The 27,122-nt window shown below is 39.8% G+C and overlaps 1 protein-coding gene across 3 annotated transcripts in view; it reads right to left on the bottom strand.

Annotated features, from left to right (window-relative positions):
* Lrch1 (leucine rich repeats and calponin homology domain containing 1) overlaps positions 1 to 27,122 on the bottom strand; it is a 177,677-nt gene that overhangs the window by 82,175 nt on the left and 68,380 nt on the right. For all 3 annotated transcript variants that reach the window (XM_074043380.1, XM_074043381.1, XM_074043382.1), the window contains exon 2: positions 5,331 to 5,475. In XM_074043380.1, the coding sequence (XP_073899481.1) occupies positions 5,331 to 5,475 (145 nt within the window). The remainder of the gene's footprint in view (positions 1 to 5,330; positions 5,476 to 27,122) is intronic.

Raw genomic sequence — 27,122 nt, 5'->3', positions numbered from 1 at the left:
GAGTTAGTAGGTATAGGTAAGAACTTTCTCAATGAAACCCCAGCAGCACAGCAACTAAGAGATAGCATAGATAAATGGGACCTCATAAAACTAAAAAGCTTCTGTTCATCAAAAGAAATGCTCTCTAAACTGAAGAGAACACCCACAGAGTGGGAGAAAATATTTGCCAACTATACATCAGACAAAGGACTGATAACCAGAATATACAGGGAACTTAAAAAACTAAATTCTCCCAAAACGAATGAACCAATAAAGAAATGGGCACGTGAACTGAACAGAACTTTCTCAAAAGAAGAAATTCAAATGGCCAGAAAACACATGAAAAAATGCTCACCATCTTTAGCAATAAAGGAAATGCAAATTAAAACCACACTAAGATTCCACCTCACCCCTGTTAGAATAGCCATCATCAGCAACACCACCACCAACAGGTGTTGGCGAGGATGCAGGGAAAAAGGAACCCTCTTACACTGTTGGTGGGAATGTAGACTGGTACAACCACTCTGGAAAAAAATTTGGAGGCTACTTAAAAAGCTGGACATCGATCTACCATTTGATCCAGCAATACCACTCTTGGGGATATACCCAAAAGACTGTTACTCCAGAGGCACCTGCACATCCATGTTTATTGCGGCACTATTCACAATAGCCAAGTTATGGAAACAGCCAAGATGCCCCAGCACAGACGAATGGATTAAGAAAATGTGGTATCTATACACAATGGAATTCTATGCAGCCATGAAGAAGAACGAAATGTTATCATTCGCTGGTAAATGGATGGAACTGGAGAACATCATTCTGAGTGAGGTTAGCCTGGCCCAAAAGACCAAAAATTCTATGTTCTCCCTCCTATGTGGACATTAGATCAAGGGCAAACACAACAAGGGGATTGGACTATGAGCACATGATAAAAGCGAGAGCACACAAGGGAGGGGTGAGGATAGGTAAGACACCTAAAAAACTAGCTAGCATTTGTTGCCCTTAATGCAGAGAAACTAAAGCAGATACCTTAAAGCAACTGAGGCCAATAGGAAAAGGGGAACAGGTACTAGAGAAAAGGTTAGATCAAAAAGAATTAACCTAGAAGGTAACACCCACGCACAGGAAATCAATGAGAGTCAATGCCCTGTATAGCTATCCTTATCTCAACCAGCAAAACCCCTTGTTCCTTCCTATTATTGCTTATACTCTCTCTACAACAAAATTAGAGATAAGGGCAAAATAGTTCCTGCTGGGTATTGAGGGGTTGGGGGTGAGAGGGAGGGAGCAGAGTGGGTGGTAAGGGAGGGGGTGGGGGCAGGGGGGAGAAATAAACCAAGCCTTGTATGCACATATGAATAATAAAATAAAAATAAAAAAAAAAAGTAGTACTGGGAATCAGCAAAAGTTTAGGAGTGATTATAAAAACAGTTCATGCTATGGTTTGGATGAGTGCCCCCCACCCCCAAGGGACAAGTAGCAAAAGCTTGGCCCCCAGCATGGTGCTGTTAGACCTCTGGAGGTGGGCTGGATCTTATGCTAGGTCCATAGGTCTTTGAGAGGCCTGTCTTTGAAGGGAGTTCCTTTTTGTCTCTTTCTTTACTCCCTGGATCATAAGGTGAGTGGCTTGCTGTGTTCTGTGCTTGACTGTTATGTGCCACCTCTGCCAGAAGCCCTAATCCATGGGGCTACCCCATCTTGGACTAGAACCTTCAAAACTGTGAGCCAAAATCTTTTTTAAGTTAATTGCCTCATAAATTATGTTGTGGTACAGAAGGCTGACTAAAACACTGTATATCAAAAATTCTGAAGCTCTGTGTACAGGGAAATCCTTGCCTTGAATGTCCTGCAAAACAACTTCTGAAAAAAGAATGCACAAATCTATAGTTTTAAAAACTTAAAGGGGGAACTAACCATCAGCACAGAAGCAACTTTAAAATGAAAAGGCTTTCTCTTATTTGCATATAAAGCTTGTCTCCCTGGAAAATTCCCTTAAAACCATTTTCAGGGTCATGAAACTGTTCTAAGGAGTGTAGAATTCAATGGTGACAGTATTTAGCAAAACAGCAAAGGTGAAAGTACATGGCAAACTACAAAATGCCAAAGCAATACATCTCATTCCTCTCACTCATTTCTATTATTTACAAGATGGTATAGCCTAGGGATCTAAAGCAAAGAGTTGCTGAGGGGCCTGGATTTAACAGTGTAATGGCTAGATCCTATTTGGCTATTCAAAAATGGTGTTGGTTATGATGATAATGATGACTCAAAAATCCACTCCTTCTCTTTTTTGTACATGTGTATATTCTCTTTTATCTCTTCTCATGTACATGGCTTGTTATTAGACTTGGTAAACTGCAATATTCTTAAAGAAAATATACTAAGTTGTTTATCAATAAAATAGCATTGTTTCAAAGGTCTTTTATCTGTCCAGTTACAAAAACAAATGCAATTTGGAGTTTGTTCATTTTGGTCTTGCTGAATAAACTCTGAGAATTACTACAGAAATCTATACAATGAATTAGGAGCTAAGAATTCACCTCATTTCCAGAGAGCCATCTGAAGCACAAAGATCTCAGTATTTCTATTAAGTTCAGAAGCAGAACTGGAAACAAACACAAATTCTCACTGTGCCCTAGCTATCCAGGCCAAAGTATCCCTTTCATGTCACTGTTCTTTTTTATTTTTATTTTTTTCAATACGAACACCAAACTAAAACACCTGTGATCAGGTGGTGTGTATAATGGAAAAATCCTCTTTGTCAGTCTTGCCAAGTATGGGCTATACTAAAAGGAATGGAATTTGATAAGAAATATCCAATTATTAACTCATTCATGCTTAATAAAGTCTACCAGCTGCCAATGCCAATGGACTATAAGTCTACAGGCACAGCAATTTATAAACACATTAAACACTGTAAAGCCCACTGACTCTAGGTTCCACCTTAAAAACAAATGGCTGGTGAACACTAGAAAGGGGACAAGGCTTAAACTACATGTGGCCAGTCACACATATGGGACTGGATGCCCCAAGGCCTCTTCTAACTCTGCCATTCTTTGAAAAATCATTTCAAATTTTAAGATTAATACTTTCAAATTCCAATTCATTGTGTTTTGGTGACTCTCTACCAATCTGTCATTTCATAAGACCCAGCTTGGCATATAAAAAACCATGAAAGGATGTGGGATTTAAGTATGTATTGAATTAAAGAAAACTCCTCCTCTTTTTCAGTTTAGGAAGACACAATTTCTCCATTTTCTAGAGAGAAAAAAACAGTACTTTGCTATAGATGCCTTCCTCAGAAATATCAGTGCAAGGAGAGGAACAATGAAAATTAATCTTTGGTTCACAACAAAAATGTAAAATCTGTGCTTTCTAAGGCAAACCTAGCATGCAGGATCCTTCAAACAGAGGGCAATATTGTGAGGATTACAGATTATTTCTCCAAATGAGTCCCAAAAGAATGTGGGGATACGGGTTAGACGGCCATCAGGAAGTTGGCTCTTTTTCGCACATTGTTTAGCAGCCAAAAAGGATACCAGGCTTCAGAGAAAGCAGCCAAAAACACATTCCTTTTATGGTATGATAACATTTTGTGCAAGACAGTGCTCTCTTCTCTACAGGCAATGCCTCAGAACCCATTCCAAGCAGGCTGGGAGAGACTGGGGTTTCTGGTGAATAAACCATGCCTAGCCATGCGGGCTTCCCTAGAGACAAGCAAAACCACTCACCTAAGTTCTAGAAGTGGTAGGGTCAAAGCTGTAAAGAACTTTCTATTTTTGGCAGCCACTATCCCAGAACCAATCTTAGATGAGACTTCTAAGCCAAGGTCTTAAATTCAAAACCTTCCAATTATTGCCAGTCTCTGATAATCTGGATTATTTTTTTTTCCTAAGGTACATTTTCTTCATGAACTTCATCAACAACTACCTTTCCAATTACTTAAAATAGATTTTAAACTTTCCTATGTGTTTCAGGTTCAAAGTATTTGTTCCTAGATCAGAACAAGTCTTGCTTAATCATTTTTATTGTTCTTGGCCACATTTCTTGGATTAAGATACTTTATAACAGGAAGACACACAGTAGCACATATACTAAACTAGTATAACCTTTTGTTGTGAACACCAAGAAGCAGAGATTAAAAGCCCAGATCCTTCAAGCACAGGCTACATAAACAGCAATAAATTAGTATTTTCCACAAATATAATGTTCCCATCTTGTGAGATAATGTGGAAAACATTCTAGTGTTTTCAACTACACTTCGTGGTAAAGATTTTTTTTTCATGTGCTAATTAAAACCCATGTCTAGTTTAAGTCATAGATGAAGGGTTGTTGGCACCAAGAAACCATTTGACATTAAAGAACATCGCTGAAAGACCATGCCAATAAAGAACCTGGGTAAGCAGTGGCACTGCCCCCCCCACGCCATCATGGCCTCCACCATCAAATACATATGACCATTGACTCTGCTAGAATTTTTATATAACACTTCCCAGAGGGTGTAATCAGCTTTGAATGTTTCTCATAAATTCAAAGTATCTCTCCTACTTGGGAATGTACAAAATTAGTAATTTCTGGATGTGACTTATTAAGAGAGGACAAAATTTAAAATGGCAAGATTGGGAATGAGGTTATGGCCCGCCATGATTTGATCCCCAAAACTGGAAAAAAAAAAAAGTGGTACAGTGAGTCCATGTTTAATTTTAAGTGTAAAAAACATGAAATCTGTGAAAATTTGAGATGCACCTTGTTTGTACAATAGCTAACAAGTCTTTCCTCCTAGTTAGAAACGAGGGGAAAACTCTAAGTACTATAGAAAGTATTTGAGCTGCTTATAAAATTAGATGAGCTTGCCTAGTTATTAAAGCTCCTTCTAACTGGTTATAGTAGCTTAGAGCTTGTCAACTTTCTTAAAGTAGCTTAAAGTGAATGAGTTCAATTAGTACTCAGTAGCAAAGGCCAATGGTACCAAGAACCCCCCAGAGACCCCTAATTTGACTCAACTCCCCAATTCTTTCTCACTTCCCTTACCCTTCTCCATCTCCTCCAAAATCTACATGAATACATGAAGGCAGTAATACCTACAACCTTATAAGCACCAATCAGACAAAGGGTATAAATTACTTCTTCAAGAATCTTATCACATTGGCATTCAGGAAGTCCAGCAACAAGAACGATATTAAAGGCACTACAATTTTTTTTTTTTTACAAAAGATGTTTTTTAAATGGTTCCTGTATGATTTACCTCAAAGACTAGTTAGGAACTGCAAAGAGGAAAAATGACAGGAATGATACATAATTACCTGATATTTCATCACTGAATTTGATCAAAACTTTTATAGTTAACCTACCTCAAGTTCAAGTAGGTCAGCATCTGCAGATTAACAATGGCCTCAGGAATGACTCTGATACAATTGTGATACAGATTAAGAATTTCCAGTGACACGAAATGACACAATTCCATTGGAACTTCCACCAGTCTGTTTTTAGATAAATCTATGAGAAAAGGAAAGTATATTTGGTCAATAAATCTTCAACATACTCAATATAATCATATCAACCATGATACTATGTTTCTTAATATCATAATCTAAATTTATATCAAAATTATCATTTTTTGCACCTTTGTTCCTACAGCATTGTGGTTTCTATTTCTTAGCCAAACTCAAAAACACGTGGGATAAGGAAAAGCAATCTACCATTAAAACTTTCCAGTTCTCTAATTTGTAAACCTGGCCACAGAAAGGGAACTTTATCTGAAAATTATCTCAAACTCAGTCTATCTTAAGTAAATATGTAAACATCTATCCTTTTAAATGTATTTGAATACATATATTTACTATAATTATTCTTTCAATTTTACATTCATCATTACCTCTCCAACTATAGTATAATCTCTTTTATACACAAGGAACATGTCTTTTTTATCTTCTTCAAATGAACCCATAAGAGATACTAAACAAGTATTTCACTCACTAGAATTACTAAGTACTTATAATGTATACAAGTAAGATAAATCAGTTGTGCCTATTAAGAACCAACACTGTGTCAGCCACATGATCCCCAGTGAAACTGGAGACCACTGGTTGAGTGTACAAGGATAGCAGTAAGGATACAGAAAGCAATGTGACACATGGTATGGTTTACAGGATCAACATCCCAACATCAAAGCAATGCAATATCTTTTGTAGACAAATATGGGAATGTTAGACATAAACACTAAATATGAGCCAAGAGCTTCCACTCTTGAAAGCAACAATGACAGGCCACCTCAAGCTGTACCAGGAGGGCTTCAAACAACATGAACTATTACACAGCATTTACTGAGACATAATGAGCTACATCCTGACCAAAGTAGGAGGGGCAGATATCTTAAACAGGTCAACCACAGATCAACCTCCCACACTGTCCCTCCAAGGAATAAATAGTATGTATACAAAAAAAAAAACCAGGACTAGATAACTAGAATTATTCAGAAACCTCTAAGGAATAATTCTGATACTGTTTAAACTATCCCAACACATACTGAAAGAAGCAAAGTTTCCAAGTTCTTATCTTAAAGATGAGGTATAATATTGACACTATCAATTAACAAAGAAGGTACACAAAAGACACTACATAGAATCTCTGCTTTAAATATTGATATAAATCCTAAGTTGAAAAATTAGCAAACATAATTGAGCAGCAGCACCTAAAAATATCAACATACTATGTGTAAGTGGGGTTTACTCTAGGAATATAAGTATCTTATCTTATTAAAACAATTTACCCTATGACATAGCAAAAGTGAAAGAGTATATGGTCATCCCTATGAATAATTAAAAGGCATTTGACAAAACAGTTCACTAACCTTACTAAGGCATATTTTATATCATAAATCAACCATTTTAACTTTATAATTTGGTGGTCTCTACTATTACTGAGTGGTGATATCAGTTTTAGAACATTTACATTCATTATTAGTATAACTGCTAAGGAAAGGAGCATAGTTGGATGACTCCCTCCAGGATGTGTATATACACATACGTATATAATTCCTTACACATGAAAGAATGATTTTATTTACTGCTGGATCATAAATGACTAGAAATGTTGCCATTAGGTCAAGAGATGACATCACTGCTGTAACTATTACTAACATGTGTCATTGCACAGGAGGCGCTAGTCAAAGACTAGTGAGGGAAAGTAAAAACCAAAACCGGGAAGGAGAAGACAGAATTGATTTTTGCTAATATGACTGTTTTCCTGGAATATCGAAGAGTGTCAACAGAAAACCTATTACAAATATTATAAGATTTCAATAAGGCACACAGGAGAAAATTAACATGCTGAAACAGCAGCCTTTACACAAACCAGAATAAAAGAGGCCTTATTTATGACAATACCAAAACGGTAAAACACCTAGAAAAATCTTAAGAGATAGGCAAAGTTTATATGAAGAAAACTTTAAAATGCAGTATGAAAGTTAAACCAATTAAAAAGATACTCCATGATTTTAAATAAGACTCAACACCAAAATGTCATTTCTAAGTTATGCCTACATAATTCAATGCACTCCCACTTCAAAAACATATTTCTTGGATTTTTAAAAAATTTGCTGGGCTTATAGACAAGTTGATTTTTAAGTACATGTGGTAAAATAGTGCAAAGGTAGTGAAGTGTCTCTCCAAAAAGAGGGGATACCAGCTCTCCCAGACATTCAAAAACACATCATAACAGAGTCTGGCAGATAGTTGGAAAGCCAATGACACAAATTACAAAGATGGGAAATGGGCCCAAGATACACATATATGGAAATCAAGTATGTAATAAAAGTGGCATGTCAAGGTCAATAAATTGAGAAAACCTGACAGCCATTTGAAACAAACACAAAAAGGAAGCCTACCCACTCCACACCTTTTACCTCTACAAATTGTAGGTGAGTGAAATGACTGACTGTGAAAAGTGAAGCCACAACAGCACTAGTGCTACACCTAGGAACTTGGTGTTGGGATCCTAGAAGGGGGAGGGCCTTCCTACGGATGGCGTGTAGCAAGATTGGTAACTTTGACACATCAAAGCAACACGTACAGCAAAACAATCAAAAACTCTACCTGAAACATAAATGACAATCAAGGACTTGGGGGGAGGAAGGATGAGAGGCAGGTTGGAAGTCCTTTGATTACCAAATATAAAGAGCTGCTATAGTCAGTAACAGTAAGGTTGGGCTGCGGATGTTACTCAGTGGTGCAGCATTTGCCTAGCATGTGAGAGGCCCTGGCTTCCATTCCCAGGACCACGGGGAGAAAAAAAAGAGCCAAAGAAGGAGAAAAGGTAGCTCACATGAAAGGGAACATAAATCACTCTTAAGCATATGAGAAAAATAAACAAAAAAAGGCCAACCTTACATAAATTACAGCAATGCAAATTATGACTGAATGGAATCATACTTACAGTGTTTTTCACTTATTACATTAGTGGATATCAAAAAATTTGACCCATATACCGAGGACATGGTGAATGAGGGACATGTAGATGAAGACATCTTAGCAATGTCCATCAAAATTACAAATGTGGGGGTAAGGGGAAAGGTGAGGTAGCGGTCAAAGGGTACAGAGTTGCAGTTAGATAGGATGAAGAAGGCTAGAGAGGACTGTACAGCTTGAGAATTGCAGTCAATATTTGCTGTACACTGGAGATTTGTTGAGAGTAGATTTTAGGGGCTCTTACATACACCAACACAAAAGTGAATATGTGAGATGACAGGTATCTTAATTTACTTTAATGTAATTATCACATCACTATGTACATGTATATCAAAGCATTGGGCTATACACATTGAGTATATACAATAAAAATTATATAAACCTCAACCTAGCCATCCTTTTACCTACAGATATACATGTACATGTGACATATGTTTTTAGTATAGTTATAAATAGAATAAGACAGAAAGCAATTTAAAGATCAGTACAGGGCTGGTTAAATATTCATAGACTATTTATAAATATTGCGATGATACTACGATTAAATCAACCAATAGATATTAATTCTGTTTCATGTGATGGAATGGAATACTAAACATCATACCCGTAAAGGAACACTGACACCACACAACAACAAAAATGAAGGAAGGAGCTGTCTACCAGCTGACTTGGAACAGTCTCCAAGATACACTGCAAATGTTGGTAAAAGCCAGGTACAGAACAGTTAGTGCATAGAGCATTTGTATTTTTTAGTGGACCTTTACACAATTATGTAGTCATAAATAATTTCTGGAGCATCATACAGGAAAAGAGATAAAAATGGCTGCTTCTAGGGAAAGGATCTTCAGGTAGACAGAAAGTGAGTGAGAGGGCAACTTCTCACTTGTAGATCCTTTTGTACTTACAAACTTGAATGCATTTATCTGATTACATATCAACAATCTGCTTGTATATATTTTTTAAACAAAGAATCTTCCCATCAACATTTTTAATTCTTCCTCTACACAAAGAATTTTTGTTTCATTTGAAAAGACTGAAGAGGCCACAGCAAACTGTCAAGACTCTCGTACTAAAAGAAAAATATTGAAGCAAGTTTTCTTTCCTGAATGTTTAGGACCAAAACCAGAAAGGAATTCTAAACGTCTCTTGAACTCTTTACTAACCACAAAGATCTTCATGTACTATAAAGCTGGAAACTTGCCCAGAAAACTTATATGTGTTATTTCCTTCAGGTACCTCTCAGAAAATTCCACTGAAGAACATCCAGAAACAACTGTAGTATGCAGTCTGGTGTTTCCATTACTATTTACAACATGGAGTTTATATGCTCGCCTCTCTTCTTATCTTCTCCTCCACAATCTCCAGGTTTGAGGGGAAAGTTAGGAATTTTTCCTTCCAGTGATTACACTTCCCTGGCAGTCTGACCTGTATCCATGCTGACAGCTGGTTTGACTCTTAGCAAAAAAAGGGTTCATTCTGCCTACTGAAAGGAAATCGGAGGTACATCTGATAAAACCTTAATTTTTCCTCTTATTTTAAATTGTACCTGATCTCTTAAACTCTTATTTCTTACTTGTGCTACTCTGTAGGTTCTTTTTTCAGGAATTCTTTTTTGAAACGAGCAGGCTATGCATTACAAATAAATGAGCCTCTGAGATGTAGACAGTGGGTGTCTGCCATGGCCAGGCCTACAATGCCTGCCAAGTGAGTAGATCTTGTGTCCAGTGAGTAGTGATAACTTACCTGTGCCACGGGCCCCGTCATCCTGGGTTTGTACAGTTTCTACATGAGAAAGAAAGGAACTGTACTGCAGAATCTACATAACCTAGACTCAGTGGTTATAGAAAACCAGTTGCCTGTATAAGCCTGTTCAGTCTAAACAAAACTGGAAAAGAGAAAAACAAAAGCCTTCCTTTCTTGGTGTAGAAAACCATATGCTGAACTATTTAAGTGTTCATGAATAATTCCTAAATACATAGTTTCTAGAGAAGTGAAAAACCGTATCGCCCTACTTTCAAGGTGCTTAAACTTTGAAAGGAAAGATGAGACAAACTCAGAATGAACCAGAAGGCAGGATTCTCCTAAATGTGCCATAAGAAAAGATCTAAATAAAGACCTGGACATTGGGTAGACAAACTCAGAATGCATTTGGTGAAGTCTGCACTGCACAGTGCCCTTCCAACAGGGCAGACACTTGAGGTTCACAGATGGCGCCTCATTCAAACCACGGCATGACCAGTGCAACACACCACTAAAGATGAGGGTGTGTCAGCGAGGGGCTTAATTCTGGAAGCAACTACACAAAGCTTGGTAAGCAGAAACCTGGCTTAACTTGCTAACTACACCAACTGCAGATAAGCACTGCTTACTGAACGGGTTTTCAAAAGTATGACTTGTTTTTTCTACTTGTCTGTGTGCATCATTTAACTCTCAATTACCTTTGTTAGTGGGAAAGAGAAAGCATAAAAAATGGTTATGTTTGTTCCTATGCTTTACTTAGACTGACATAGAAATCATCTCGTATCTTTGGGAACGCACTGACCCATAATGGTGAGGATTCCCAGAAAGGAAGAGGAAGTCAGTCTGGACTAAGATGTTTTGCTTTTGATGGATATCAACTGGAATGGACTGTCCAGTTACACAGTATGTGTGGTGGAGGGGGTAGCACTGAAATATGTTCAGAATGCTTCCTGTTACCTGAAAAAAAAAAGAAGTAAAACAAGGTCTAGTGAAAGAAAGTAAGGAGGAAGAAAGGGAGCGAGAGAGAAAGAGAGAACAAGAACTGCAATGACAGTTCTCTAACTCAGGAAACACAGAAAGCACATGAGGTCACTCATGTAACAGACAAATACTAGAAGGCAATTTGTGTATTTACCTTGAATGACAGCCAAGACTGGGGGTGGGGGCAGAACGGGTCAGGGGCAGTGAAAGACCCATTAGGATCTAATTAGCAAGAGCTTTTAAAAGGTAGAGAGAAATATGGATAGAAAAATCTGTGCTGATTTTTGATGTCTTTTGCTTGGATTCTATTATAAACATATAGCAGTATAAATGAACCAGTTCAAGAGCTGTTTTTCCTAAAGAAAATATCTGCTTGGTGTTTCACAGCCTTGTTGGCACATTGGAATTACTTGGAGAGTCTTTGAAAATCCTGAAGGCTGGGGTACAGGGCCAGGAACTTCCAAGTGAGACTCAGCCATTGGGATTCTTGAAACATCCAGCTGGTGCCCACCACTGTACAGGGAGCCCTGGGGAGGAAATGATCTCCCTATGTCAATCAGTCTCAACCAAGCCTCAGTTGCTGGTACTCTCCTAGGGCCAGAGATCACGCCCAGAAGGGGTCTGGTTTAGACACCAGGATGGTACCTTACCAAGACCGTAATGTGGGAAAGGAAACCTTACCCTCCACAGCAGAGTTAACCATTATTAGACTTGGTTCTCATTCTAACTCCCTTCTTAGAACAACAAAAATCCAACCTGGAATGGCGTTTTACACATTTTGAATTTTAGCCACCTTCCTAGAAAATTAGTTTTCTCTTTTCTGCCATAAGCCAGAAAAGGTGAGACGGGTACTGCTATAATTCTCAGTTAAATGCAGACACTGAGGACCACAAAGGTGAGGTAACTTGTCTGAGGTCACAGAGCTGGGAAGTAGCAGAGCCAAGAACTAAACCAGAAGAATATGCCACCAAAATCCTGCCTTGAACCTTTCCTGACTCAGCCTCATAGGATTGCGATACAGGGAAGATCAGTTGTTCATTTGGATCTATCTTGGAAGAAGAAAGAACAACATAATTGGCCCATTTCCATTGCCTGATCATTAAAAACATTCCACAGCCCTGTACTAAAAGTAGCTGACCTTTGAACCAAGTTCTTAATATTTTTTTCCAGAAGAGTACAGGTCTCTTTTACCTTCATCCTCCACCCAGCCCATGCTGGCAAGTGTCCTTCTTGTTGGAAAGCCCACACTGGGGTCTTGCCCTGCAGTGGGGACCTGGATACACCTCAGTTCTGTGCAAACACATCCATCCATCAAACTGGAACCCCAAAACCAGGTCTTCCTGTGTCCGTATCTTAATTAAAGCATTCACATGAAAGCTGCGCAGCCAGAAATAAAACAATAAGTGTAACTACTGCCAAAATAAGCTTTGTAAATCCCTAAAATAAAGTAGCCAAATGAATAAAAATAAGCAGGGTAGGATAGAAAAACAGCCCATGGAATCTGGTGTGCAGTTAGCAAGCTCAGAGGGAGGCATGGGGTTGTTTTTAAGTAAAAAAAGAAAGTGGTGGCTCAGAAGGAAGCAGCTGGATGAGGACCTCACACTCCAGCAACAACATCCTGAGTCTGCAGCCAGTGAAGGCCACAATGCACAGAGCTGATGGACCAGGGCAGCTGGGACGCCATGTACACCATGCTGCTAGTCAGAGGGAAGAAAAGGCCTCGTCTTGGCAGTCAGTATCATGGCCAATTCCAGCAAGACTGAATGAGACCATAGACATGTTGTCATGGGAATTTAACTTCAGAATACAGTAACTGCCCCTATGCAAAGACACATCCCAAGACCACCACTACCAATGGATGCCTGAAATTCACAGGTAATACCGAACCTTTTTCCTCTACAAACACACCTATGATAAAGTTCAATTTATGAATCAGGCACAGTAAGAGATTAACAAAAACAACTGATAATAAACTAGAACAATTGTAACAATGCACTGTAATAAAAGCTATGTGAATGTGGTTGTTCTCTCTCGACAGAAGCAAGACAAATGTTAGTATTTTTGGGCCATGGTTGGCCATGGGTAACTGAAACAAAGAGGGTGAAACTGCATATAAGGAGAACGACTATACTGGTGCTACTCGTGATGTCTCCATAGTTGGATGAGATGTGTCCTTCACATATAAATCAAGAGCCCTAGTCACCCACTTGTGTGGGACCTGCTGTTTCCTAAATTATACTGCAGAGAGCGGCTCTGTCCCTGGAGCCTCCACCCTCTTTGTGTGGCTCCTCCTGGGATGGATGCTTCTGGAAACAGTTGTTGGATGGAGGACGATCCTTTGCCTCTCTTGGATGATCTATGTCTTTCTTTGCCTATATAGGCAAAGACCACCAGAAGAATCTCAGCTGTATCTTTCTACCTGTCCTCTTCTGCTCCACAATGTCTCTACTTCCCCTCGCTTCCCACTCCTCCCTCCACACAGACACTACACCCAGCCTTATGATCCAATACCCACCCATGGGGGTGCACATTCAGAAAGGCACTGGAGTAAGGGAGGGCAGCTGAAGGCAGTGAGGCAGAGTCTATGGCACTCATTCCCCATTCTACAGACAAATAACCACCTGAAGCTGCCAGGGCTAAAGGAGTGGAAATAATAGGCAGATTCCTAAAAGTTTTGAGTTAGTCCAGATCTCAAGCTGCATCTTTTACAGATGAATAAAGGAATTGTGTGAAACAGAGATCCAGGAACCAATTCTCCAATGTGAACTATGAGATCTTCTCTGACCACCTCCTCAAAACCTCAATTTATCAATCTCACCCCCCCCCTTGCTGTTCTATGGTTTCTTTTCTTCTTAGCACTATTTATTACTTCCTGTATTATGGTTGTCAATTCTTTCTCCCCTTCCTCAAATGTAAGCTCCCTGAGAGTTGGGATCTTTGCATGTTCATCGATACACAGTAAGAGCTTAAAAAACATTTGTTGAAATAAATGAATAATAATAAAAAAATTTATTGAATGATTTGAATGAAAAAAGCATGAATGAAGAAAGCATGGTAGGAAAGCAGGGTTAGAAAGCCTGAGTTCAAGCCCTGGTCCCACCACTTAGCTGGGTGGACTTGGAGTTTCCCTCTGCCTCAATAATAATAACTAACAATATTATAATAATACTTATTATATATAATTATAACTAATAATAATATAATAATAATAACTGGTCCCAGAGTGATTAAAAGGATTAAATGAGATGATGTATGCAAAGTGCTTGGAGCAGTGCCTGGCACGGAGCAAAACACTCTCAAATAATCTCTACAAATATGTTAGCTCTTACCAGGTTCCAGGAGACAGCAAGAAATAAGGTCTGAACTGGCCAGGAGCTGCAAATTTAACTGGAAGCACATGAAGCATACTCCCTATGAAAGACTAAACTAATCATGCTTCAGTACAATGAGTGAAAAATCTGTAAGTCAGTGTGAGGGCTTCCCTTCCCGCTAAGTTAGCACTCCACAGTTTTCTCGAGCTCCACCCATTGATCAACATAGCCATTCTCTCATTCATCACAGTGCCATCCATGTGTGTTTGATACATCTGCACCTCAGATGATGCAAAGGACCCAGTCAGCAGCGTTCAGAACTCAGCAGATGACTGCTGAAAGCAGAAACATACCTAGATCATGGCTTCTGCTCTAACAATCTTGATGCCGAAAGGAAGAGAAGCACAACTCTGGTAGAATTCTAGAAAGAAGTGTGGGGACAGGCACCAGCACAGAAGGATGCAGGTATGGGGTTCTCAAAGGTACAGAGGAGCTGAACTAGGCCTGCCTGGCAGGAACCACATGGCTTGAGGCTCTGCTGAGGAGACTCCCTAGAAGGGCAGGCTAAGGGCAGCTGCTCAGAGTGCGGGGAGGACAGGAGACCTGGGGTTCTTCAGAGTGTAAGGGGAGCACAGAAATCTCTGGAACCTTCAATTGTGAGGACCTTCCCTATATCACATGATGAAGTATTTTTATGTAACAAATACCTTGTTGACTCATTTGAACTGAACAGTATCCTATAGCAGTTCACAAACAGTCTCCATCACACAGTAATTAGAGGAAGACTAGTTTTTAATAAGGGATCTGACAAATGCAGCAAAGTGAGCCATTTGGGGGATATAAAGAAAATGGCTCCCAAGGATATCAAGGAAAACTGGCCTCCTTCATGCATGATCGTGATAGGACTTTGGGTGGGCTTCTGAAAGGGGAGGGAAAGGAAGAGGAGCAAGCTCTATGGATTCTGCAGTCTTGCCAGAGTTTTAGTACCATGCAGGCTTACTATCCGGAATGAAACAATGCACAGCTGTGAGTGATGATGACATAAATGTTGAAATTCTCAACCATAAAAGATAGGTAAATTTGCCGACAAGGAAGCACCTTATAATATAATATCCACCCCAAAAAGTTTTTCCAAGATCTTTAGCTTGGTTGGAAGCTAACTGAAATTAAATGTACTGTAAAACAGTCTATTAAAACTTCAATTCACCATAACCCTCAACTAATTAGATTTTCTTTTATAATGTACTTTAAAAACAGTAAATGAGCCAAGGAGCAAGTGCCTATAGTTCTAGCTACTCAGAAGGCTGAGGCAGGAGGATAGAAGTTCAAGACCAGTCTGGGCAGCATAGTGAGCAAGACCTTATTTCAAAAACAAACAAACAAACAAAACTAGTAAAAACACTGGGAAAGTGAATACTACCCCTTCAAAGGTAAAGTGGATGTAAAGCTTTTATAGTTCACATAGCATGTTCATATATATTATTGATTTGGTCTCTTCTATTTCAAGAAAGTTTTTGAGAGGTATATCAAATATTTTATTTTTTCTAAAACAAGGTATTATAAATAATCTCAGGCAAGAGACCATGTAAGACCTTTCATCATCAAAATTAAAACTACTGACCCTCTAAGAGACTTGAACTTGGCATGAAAGAGTTCCTGGAGAAAGAAAACTACCTTTTTATCTGGAGTAAATTACAGGTCCATTAGCCAGATAACCCAAGTTCCCAAACTTGAGCAATGGGTCATGTCAAACATAAAGTTAAGTGAAGGTAATAGCACTATTTTGAAGTAGAAACCATGCAGAATTCAAAATTTATACCACATGGTGTTAACTACATCAGTAAGATTAATCTCAAAAGAGAAAAAATTCAAGTGATTCTGTGTCTACACCAACACGCTCCTTAAGAAATCAAAGAAAAAAAATCACTATCACAAAATGTGCCTCCAAACGCCCCTAGAAGATATTACCTGTGGTATTTTTAAGTATGTAGGACTTGAGAAAATTAACATATTTAAATTTAATAACCCATAAAAAAAGCAAATTTTAATATATGTCTATTTGAAAACTCATAGCAATTTTCTTGACTATAATGGAAGTACCATTTTTACCACTAATGAAATTTTATAGATGTAAAAATGTTCAACACAGTCTAAATTATAATTTCATTTGTGTGTTCCTTGGAAAATAGACATTGTTTTGAGGAATTTAAAATTTTTTTATCATTTAAATGAAATAAGAACTTGAAATTTCAAATGATGCCTATAGTTTTAAAAGAGGAAAATGGACAATTAATTATGCTCTTCTGTTTTGAAAAAACTTCTTTGTACAGTAACTAGACTGTGTGCCTACTATGTGCCAAAAATAGTTCTAAGCCATGGGTGAGCACAGCCAATGCCCACCAAAATGCCTGCCCTAGAACTGACACAAACTAAACCAGCAGGTAAAACAGATGACATGATAGATGGTGCCAAGGGCTGAAGTGAGGAATAAAGAAGAAAAGGAAACTAGGAAGTATAGGAGAGGGTCTGTGAATCACAGCTAAGAGCTGAAGGGATAAGAGAATACCTAGAGTGTGGGGGGGGTGCCTTTCCCAGAGCAAGCAACAAGAGGAAAGCTCTATGGTGAGAGCAGATGGCATGTTGAAGGGTCACTAGGGAAGACAGTGTGGCTCTGGCAGAAAGAACACAGGTGAGAAAATAAGAAAGTGAGGTCATGGGGTGGCCAATCACAGAGGCCACTCCAGTGGCTTCTAGTCATTGTGTAAATTTGCATCTACTAACTCTTGGAGCATTTTTAGCAGGGTCTGACTCACCTTTTAAAAGGCTTCTCCTAGAAGTGTGTTCAGAAAAGACTGTGGAGGAGCAAGGCAGGGGCCGGAAGATAAGAGGGAGGCTGCTGCCATCATCCAGTTAAGGAAAGATGGCAGTTAGACCTGAGTGCTATAGCCGAAGTGAAGAGAAGTGCTCAGACTCAGGTTATGCCTTCTGAAATAGAGCTAACTGAATTTCTGATTGGTTATGAGTTTGAGAGAAAAACAGCAACCAACTCTGTTTTGGCCTAAGGAACTGGAAGAATGGAGTTGCCATACTCAGGTATGGAAACCTCTGGGTAGATACCTGGGGCAGGTCTAGAGTCATTTTGGAACCATTAACAATGAAATGCCAATTACATATGCAGGTAAAGATATGAGGAAGGGAGACATGCAAGGTGAGAGCTCACAGAAGAGATGTTGGGAGTTGTCATAGTAAAATGGATATAAGACATCAACCATAAATATCACCAAGGAACTGGGTGAAGGTTGGAGAAGAGAGCCAAACATTGAGCCCTGGAACTCTCCAATACACAGAGGTGGGAAAATAGAAGGGAAGATGGTCTGTGAGAAAGGAGGAAAACACAGATAGGTCCCTGCCCCTGGGCACCAAATATTTAATGGGTACAGAGTTTCAGTTTTACAAGAGGAAAAGGTTTGAGGACTGAGCGTGCAGTAATGAGGTGTACTTAACATTACTGAATTGTATAGCCAAAAGTGATTCAGATGGTAAATTTTATAACTAAAAGCTTTAAACAAGAGACTGGAAGATGAGGAATAGGTTACAAAGAGTTTATGCAAATCAAGGCAAAGGAGAGGAGAGAAAGGGAATGGGAGCTGGAAAGGAGACACACACGGGATGATGAAGAAATGTCCGCATGTGTGTATGCTGATGAGAAAAACTTGACGGAAGGGAAAGACTGATGCTATAGATGAGAAAGGAGAACTGACAGAGTGATGTTCTGAAGGTGGAAAGGCATGGGACCTTGAGCTCAGGTGGAGGCATGACCTTCCCAGGAACACTGACAATTCCTCAACAGCAAGAGAGGCTAGCCAGCAGACAACATGCAGAAATGGCAACATGAGGAGTTTCCTTCTAATTACCTACAAGCCCAGTTAGCTAAGAGTGATGGGATGGAAAAGAGGGAAGAGGAATAAGGAGAGCATAAAGTGTGACATGGTCCCCAGAGAGTGAAAAAGTCAGTGCAGTAGAGAAATGTAGCATGAGGGCTCAACTGCATTGGCACATGAATGGAAAGTGAGATCTCTGGGATAGCCACAGTAAATAGGTGTCTGATAGAAGTGTGTACACGTCACTGTGATCATTTAGCCATGTTCGAGCTCAGTACTTTGCCTATCAAAACCTCAATCTGGAGGGCAGGGGTGCAGCTCACTGACACAGCACTGGCCTAGCATATACAAGGCCTTGGGTTCTATCTCCAACATGGCAAAATAAGCATGCACCAAATTCATTTGGATACATATTTGTGTTTATATCTTGCAGCTCTAGTCTAAAGCACATATCTAACTGGGAAGGGCAAGGGAAAAGTCACCACCTGGTAGACTATTCAGCTAAGTCATGGGTACTGGAAGCAGGCTCAAAACAGCTATGTAGTACCTTCCCAAGTCTTTGCACCAAAAAAAAACACCCACACTTTCACCCATTCACAGTCACTTGTTGGATATCTTCTGTGAAGCAGACATACCACGCTGGATAGTGTATGTACAGAATACAGACATGAGTGAGACTTAATTTATAATCTGAGGTAACTGATAGGGAAGACAGACAAGTAAGCAAAAGAAAATGTCCAATGATTAGATCTATGTTTACCCACATGGTGAAATCTTGACTCTGTTGACAAAGGTTGAAAGAGGCTTCCAAGAGGCATGATAAGTCTTTGGACAAGTATCTGGGAGCTTGCCAGGGCAGACAGGATAATTCATTACAGATTAACAGGACATGCTACTTGCATATGGCTGAGACCCATGGCACTGTGTTCAGCTAGGATCTACAAGCAACATTTACATAGATCCAGTGGGAAACGTGGGGGCCGGAAGTAAGGGGAAGACAGTTTCTATGGAAAGGAGGAATGAACAGGAGAGACATTTGTGATGTGGATCTGGCAGAGCTTAGCCATCAGTCTAAGATGCAATGTAAAGAGAAAGGAAGAGTTGAGGGCATCTGGCTGGGACGATACCCAGCATAGGTTTGGGAGTGATGCTGGAAAAGAAGAGTCATGATGAACTTAGCCTCTGACGCACCAGTTTAATGGGCAGCCAAGTTGGACAATGGACTGTGTGCAAGGGGTCCATGAGAAATGTTTTGGCTAAAATGTTGGATAGGAAGATATCAGCATATAAATAAGGAGTGTGATGTCACCCTGGAAAAACACAAGAAGATGAAGAAAGAGAAGCAGTTAGGAAAGAATCCCCAGCAGCTCTATCGGGTCAATGCCCTTCTCTTTGCCCATCACAACTTCTCAAAGCAGGAAGGCTGGGAAATCCCAGAATTCACACCTCCAGAGTTATTGCCACCCTGTCCCACAGGTTTATTACTTAGCTCAATAATAATAAGGCATTGTGATGACTCCCTGACCAAGTGTGTGATTTGGTGACAAAATTTAATTGCTCCATCCTCACTCACTTTTTAAGAACCAAATAGAATCCATGCTTCAGAAATAAGAATTCATTCGGTTACACCTAAGTCACTATCAATTCCCAAAACAGCAAAAATACTGTAGGCTGAAACACCAAAGCAACTGAGAAGTTAAACTCCTTCCAGAAATACTTCCTTGGGCAATTTTTTTTTCTTAACCCCAAAATATGAAACAAAGAGTGAGCTGTCTACAAAGTGCCTGATTTTCCAATTTTTAAAGTTCACATTTAGCTAGGGCAGTGCTGATAAGAAAGGCATTTTTGTGATGGAGACTGAACATAGTATATTCCATTGTGGGAACATGAATTTTAAGGCTAGAAATAGTTTATTTATTTCAGAGGATTCTTACATCCTTTCACACAGATCTACTTGGAAGCTTCTTGCTAAACTAAATACCAGTAAGACTGCTGATTATAAAATTGAAATCATTTTACACTGTTTATTTTCTAGAAACTATGTAACAGTTTACTGAAATAATTTACGAAGCTATATCTAACTGTACGTTATTTTCAAACATAGCATTTCAGAAAGACTTAAATGTAAACAAAATGCTTATTCTCCTGAGACTTCTTTTTCCCCCTCATTCAATCACACCATTTGCACATCTAGATTTCATGAATAACAAATAATTATTCATTTTCTTAAAACAAGAGGTTTTCCTCAAAAGCTCTGAAAAGAGTACTGTTGATGGTGCATATTCAGAAGTACACACTGTACAAGTTCCTCCTATTATGCTTTCTTATTGAAGATTAAACAGGTTTTATCTTTTTATTATTAAGTGCTTTGCAAAAAATTTGAAACACAAATCTGTTAAACAGTCTTTTTTTTCTTCCTTGTAGTTCAAACTATGTATTAGTCCTATGCTAAAGTGGACACCAAAAAATGGTATATAGCAACCCAGTGTTTGCAAGAATTCTCTAGGTCTTTACCATGATTAAGTGGGGAGCAACTTCAACCTCATATGTATGGGCATATATATGTAACACCAATACTGCTTCCTAACTAGCTAATGAACACCTGACTAGTAATACAAGTCTTCTTGACCACTGCAGTCATTGATTGATCACCTGGTGACCTATGCACACCAAGTATTTTCTATGAATTAACTTGTAATCTCATAAAAACCTGCCAAGCATGGTGGCACATACCTGTTATAACAGTACTCAGGAGGCTCAGGCAGGAGGATCACAAGTTCGAAGCCAGCCTGGGCTACATGGTGAGACAAAAAAAAAGAGCAGTAACAACAACAAAATTCTTTAAAGTTAAACCCTTAAGACATAGAAAGAAAAAAAAATTGACCTCTAACACACAGCTGGAAGGTCAAAAAATTGTGAATGTACTCAATGTCACTCAATTGTACACCTAAACAAAAATGGTCAAAATGGTAAATAAAAGAAATAACTAAAATCATTTTAAAAGGAAAAAAACAGCTAGATCCAAACTTGACTTCTTATTCCAAAATAAATTTCAAGGAGATTAAAATTTTAGCAGTAAAAAGAAACAAAATTATTGGGGTGCAGGGGAAGGTGGAAAAGCTGGGATTCAAACCCAAGTAATCTAGCTGCAGAGGTCCTGCTAAGGTCTTCCACAAATTGCTAATTTTTGGGTAAAAACTACCCAAAGTGCTATTATATAGCCCCACCGTATTATCAACTTAAGTTTCATAATAACTTAACAGTAATTCATGGCTTACTACAAAATTCGTGGCTTGCACTGGTTATGTCTGGCTGCTCAGTATGTGAGGACCAAGCTCCAATACAATGTTGGAAGCCACCTTGAAAGCCTAAAACATTGCAACCAGTTCCTTTCGTCGAGACAGTGACTCTCAGCAAGCAGAAGAAAGTGAGCCGAGGGCACTCGAGAACCTACTTTTGGAGCCTGTAGTTGAGGGAGAAATGTTTGCTGTGGAAAGGACGCAGAAAATAATCACACTTGTGTTTTGAGAAACCACATGCACACAGCAGAAAACAAACAAAATTACAGTTTTCCAAAATACCTCAGAGTTGAAAGCTTAAAAGAAGCCTCAAATCTTTCCTGCAGATCTAAAATAGAGAGAAGAAGCAGGCAGAGCCCATTCCTGAGGTCACCCAGTGGCCTGCAGACCAACTGGTTCCCAGACCTGGGAGCACATTTCTCCCTGAAGGCAGAGCTGGAAGGGAGTCAGACAGGCCTAACTCCAGAGAAAATGGGAATCCCCAAAGCCTAAGCTTATAGCAAAGGAACTGTAAGTGCCTGAAGTACATACTGCCCCCACCTCCAATATTTATTAGTGCTTTCTCACCATTGTTCTGGATATCAGCTTAACTACATTTTACAAAGGAAGGAAAGTCAAAATGCACCTCTCCCTATGCATTCAAAACCTCAAAGTGTAGTCTAATTTCTATTTAACGAACAATGCAGTCCTCTCTCAGTCCCAATTTCTTAATGCACACAAAACTTCGGCAGAGAACGGAAAGAGACACAGAACTGACTACTAGATAGCACTCTTACCAAACTGGGGGACTTCAGAGACGGAGTAATGTGCTTTGCATTCTTAGACAGCATGACATGCTAAAATAGGAAGGACATATCTTCAGATTCAGATGACTCTGTGTTATGGTGGAGCCTTAAGTTCATTCTTGCTAAATCTAATTCAGAAATATCAATCTTAGATCAGTTTGCTGAGGAAGTGACAACTTTGGAAGCTAGCACCACAAGGAGAACACCCATTTTTATAACTTGTAATCAACTGTCATTGATAGGAAGGAAGAGAACAATATTCTGCCCCATCCATCTGCTGTTCCACCCACCAATTGTGCCCCAGGGAACCAAATCCTCCATAAGCTCTGAGACTTTCCATATGGCCATTATCATCAATTTTCAATGAGTAGTCATTGAATGAGTGTCAAGAATATGGGGGGAAAAAGGTAATCATTTACCCACTAGTCCCAGGAGTGAGGTCCATTGATACCATAATTATTATCCTCACAAACTTTCTCTGGTCCAGAATTTCCTCTTTTCTGCCCTACCTTCACTCCTCCATCTCTATCCACTCTAGTTCTGTCCATTCTTTTTCTTTTTCTTTTTTTTTTGGCAGCCCTGGGATCTGAACTCAGGGTCTCATGCTTGCTAGGCAGGCACTCTTACTGCTTGAGCCACTCTGCCAGTCCCTGTGTCCACTCTTTAAAGACTTGTTGGCTTACCACACCTGGGGGGAACCTCTGCTCTACTGAGCCATAAGGGATGTCTACCTTTCCAATTCTATTTGTGGGTGAAACATGGGAGGACTCTCACTCAACTGATCCTGACATCATGGGTATTGCCTGCTAAAGGTAATGGGCACAAAGGGGGATACCCTATCGATTTCCTTCCAGAAGTGATGTAGGACACAAATTCCAACCTGTGCTTCGCTGGCAACTCATCTAAATTCTTTCTTTTATTTCTCCCCATCCATCCATCTTCCCTGTCTGTTCCCATGGACTCAAAGACACACAGACAGATCCCCCAACCTCCTCTGCAGCAGTACCACAGAGCCCTCCATGAACTCTGGGGTCCTACTGACCCCTCAGGGTCTTAGGATGCTAGGGAGACTTGTGAGGGCAGAATCAAAGACCGAGCTACCAGGGGCTCAAGTCAAAATCCCACTGACAGCGTCAAGCAGCTGTCCCCTGTCATTCTTAAGCCTTTCATGCAGGTAGAGGCCTTATCCATCCATATTTTAATATCTGACTGGCACACATGACGATGCAAAACATCCCCACAGGATCAGTATAGAAAACGTAAAACTAACAGGTGAGACTAAGGAATAAAGGGCTACCGTCCCTGAGAAGACAATCAGTTTTCCCTGTAGTTTTATTTACTGAGGAGAGACGTATCTTCCCCCAGAAAGGATGCTATGCTGGTTTCCTCTGTCTGACATTCCAATCACTGATTTTGCCCCTGCGATTCTCTGCAACTTTGCCCTCATGTTTTTTCAAATATTTCCCAGGAAGCTGGCATAAGGTCCTTGGGAAAGAAGCTTTGAGATAGCTTTACTTATTTTCTGGAGTTCAGAGAGATTTAGTCAGCCACTGTCAAATTCAGAATAAATAATATGTACGAGATAATTTTGAAAACTTCTAAGACGGATAGCCCAGTGGGGACTTGGATGATCTTGCCCTGCAGCAGTGGCAGGGCTAGATGTTGTCTGTCCTGCTCCAGGACCTGTTTCTACAATGTGAATTAGACTGGCAATAGGGCAGCACATATGGCTATTTGGTACCTGAAGTAAGAGCAGCTGGATGTAAAGTGCACAGCAAAGCTGAATGGAGCCTCCAGATGATTCAGGAGCCCCTGTAGGGATCCCCTAATGGCTAAGCATGTTGGGCCTTCTGTCTTAGACATGCCCTGTGCACAATTCTCTTTCAGTGAATTGCACAGATCTTTATGCAGGAAAATGGATGGAACTAGATATCATCATGTTAAGAAAACTAAGCCAGGCTGAGAAAGACATACATGACATGTTCTTCGCATATGTGGAATCTAGCCCTTAAAAAATGAATAGCAGGAATATAGCAGGTCCTGAAGGGGATGTGTATCAGCAGGAGGGAGGAGGGTGAAAGGAGAAGATAAAGGGGGAGTGAATAAGGTCAAAGTACTTTATGCCCATGTATGAATATAGAACTACGAAACCTGTTGAAATTGTTTTCAGAACAGGAGATGGATGGTGAGGAGAAACAGAGGGTCATGAATTTGATCTAGATATACTGTATGTATGGGTGGAAGTATCACAATGAAACTCCTTTGTACAACTAATATACACTTAATAAAAAATTCATAAGGTTAAAAAAAGCATATCTGTATACAAGAAGAATTCAATGTCCTCTGAACTATACAACTATTTTGACTTTGGTTTTTATTGCTTTGCTAGTGATCTGGTTGCAAAGTACTGTAGATTTAGAGTGGTCAGCTCCAACCCAATATTACTCAATAGCCAGTTCATTGTAAATGTATGATTTTACAGAACCTGAGGTTTTCAGTAATATGGACAGGAGCACCCATAATGGTAACACAGGCCATGAAAACAGAGAAAAAGAAAAAAGTGTTATCACTTCAGGATACCACATGAGTCCAAAGCCTATGAATGAAAAGGAAAGCCTAGAAAGAAATAACTATACTTAGCCTTTCAGAATATGTTGGTGCTGTCAGTGGCTGACAACCAAGAACCATGTCTAGCCAAGAGCAGTAATGGCAGGCTCCAGTGGAAAGGGAGCTTGGACATAGCATCCTGCTTGATCTCTGTTTTACAACTGTGTACGAGTGTGTAGGCTTGTGCATGTACAGGGAGACCAGAACTGACAAGGAGGGAGAAGGTGGGGAAAAGTCAGAGACGGTAGGAAGGCAGCAGCATAATGCTACAACAGAGCACTGGACAGAATCCCTAACTCTCCTCTAATGAGCACCGGGACTCACACAGCTCTCTAAATTTTCTTTCTGCCAAATAAAAAGCTTCACTCATATTTGAACTCTAATACTAAGCAAAAGGGTTTGACAGAGAACTATCCTTGGCACCATATTAGCTTCCTGGAGCACAAGTGACTTAGCTTGCATCACTTCTGCAAACACAAATGCCAGCGGAAACCCCAAATGTTACTGCCAAATGTTGCCTGTACTCATACCCTCTCACGCTGGTAACTGGGTTGAACTGAACCTTCCTATTGGTCTATGAGATTAGTATTATTTCTTCTCTTTCCAAGTAGTACTCTAATAAGTAAGTGAATGACAGAACCAAACTGAAAACCTTACCCCATTAAGTCCAAAGCTCTTTCCATTTGACCCTGCTGTTGAAATCAAAGATATGGAAGGGGAAACCAGGTATGGTGAAGCATACCTGTAATCCCACCTACTTGGGAAACAAAGGTAGGAGGAGGATCTTGGTCCAAAGGCCAGTCCAGGAAAAAGCATGAGACCTGAGTCCAAGCCACAGTACCGCAAAAGAAAAAAAATAGGAAGCATTTGAAAACAACCAACCATTCCTCAAACATTAATTTGAGAAGAACACATAAAGAAAGTAAAGGAAAATGCTGCCTGGTATTTATCTCATTTATAACAAAACAGGAAGTCAAAGAATTATGGTCACTTTCAGTTTTGTTTTCAATTTTGCATAAACCCATAAATGAGAGAAGACAAAGGTATATATGACTTCTTACTTGATACATCAACCTCTTCTATGGTCCTTAATTTAAAAATAGAAGAACAATATAGCCTCAGCACAAATTTTATTATGATACCCATGCATCCACAGCCACTGATAGTGTAATACTACGTGCCTTTGCTGAAAAGCACTGACTCCTTACTGGGGCCAATGAATTAACTAACAGGGGGAAAGCTTGGCATTTCTGTTGTCCTATGCTCTCAGTCTTTCTCTCCCACAGCCACCTTGGAATCAAGCAATGACAGGAATGATCGATTAACTTCTTTATGACAAGGGACCAAAACTACCCCTAAGAACAGCAGAGCCTCGCAAGACAGAGTAGCCCCCAAATGAGGACAATTACCCATAGTAGAGAGGCTGCACCCTGGAGCAAGAGTAATCATGTCTTGGGAACCAGATGCTCCCCTCAAGTAATAATAACAATAACAACTTCTCAAGAACCCTGGAAGAACAAGGGCTCACATAATGACCCACCAGGCCAAACCTATGACTGGGACTGTTTATACATATCTTTTGTTCCCTAATTCTTTGTTTATTTAAAGCTAAAGCTCATGTCTGTACCTTAGATGGCTGAAGATGGGCTGAATACTTACTCTGTCTCTTCCCACTGCATGTCCTCAGCCATGTAATCAATCCCCTTTCTCTGGCTTCACCATGTGCCAATATTTGGCGTACAGGGTGGGTGGCCAGACCTGGCATGTGGGAGTCCAGGAGTTTGGGCCTTGGGTCCAAAATTCAGCTCTCAATATGATCACAGGTCTGTGCTTTAGAATGAGCTGCTACCATCCATCCTTGCACAGAAGACCTAAAATGAATCCTGTAGCAGGTACTCAAGCCAAAAAGCACCAACTCCTTATTTGGGCCTACCAATTAACTAAAAACAGGAGAAAAGCATGGCAGCCCCGCCTCCATGTTGAATCTCTCTTCTTTACTTTGAGTCTCTCTGTCCTGTAATCACTTGGGTTCCAGGAAGGACAAGACTGCTCCTATAACATCTTTACAATGGAA

This window comes from Castor canadensis, chromosome 10, assembly GCF_047511655.1.
Source record: "Castor canadensis chromosome 10, mCasCan1.hap1v2, whole genome shotgun sequence".
Lineage (NCBI taxonomy): Eukaryota > Metazoa > Chordata > Mammalia > Rodentia > Castoridae > Castor > Castor canadensis.
This window is presented reverse-complemented; position numbering and strand designations above follow the sequence as displayed.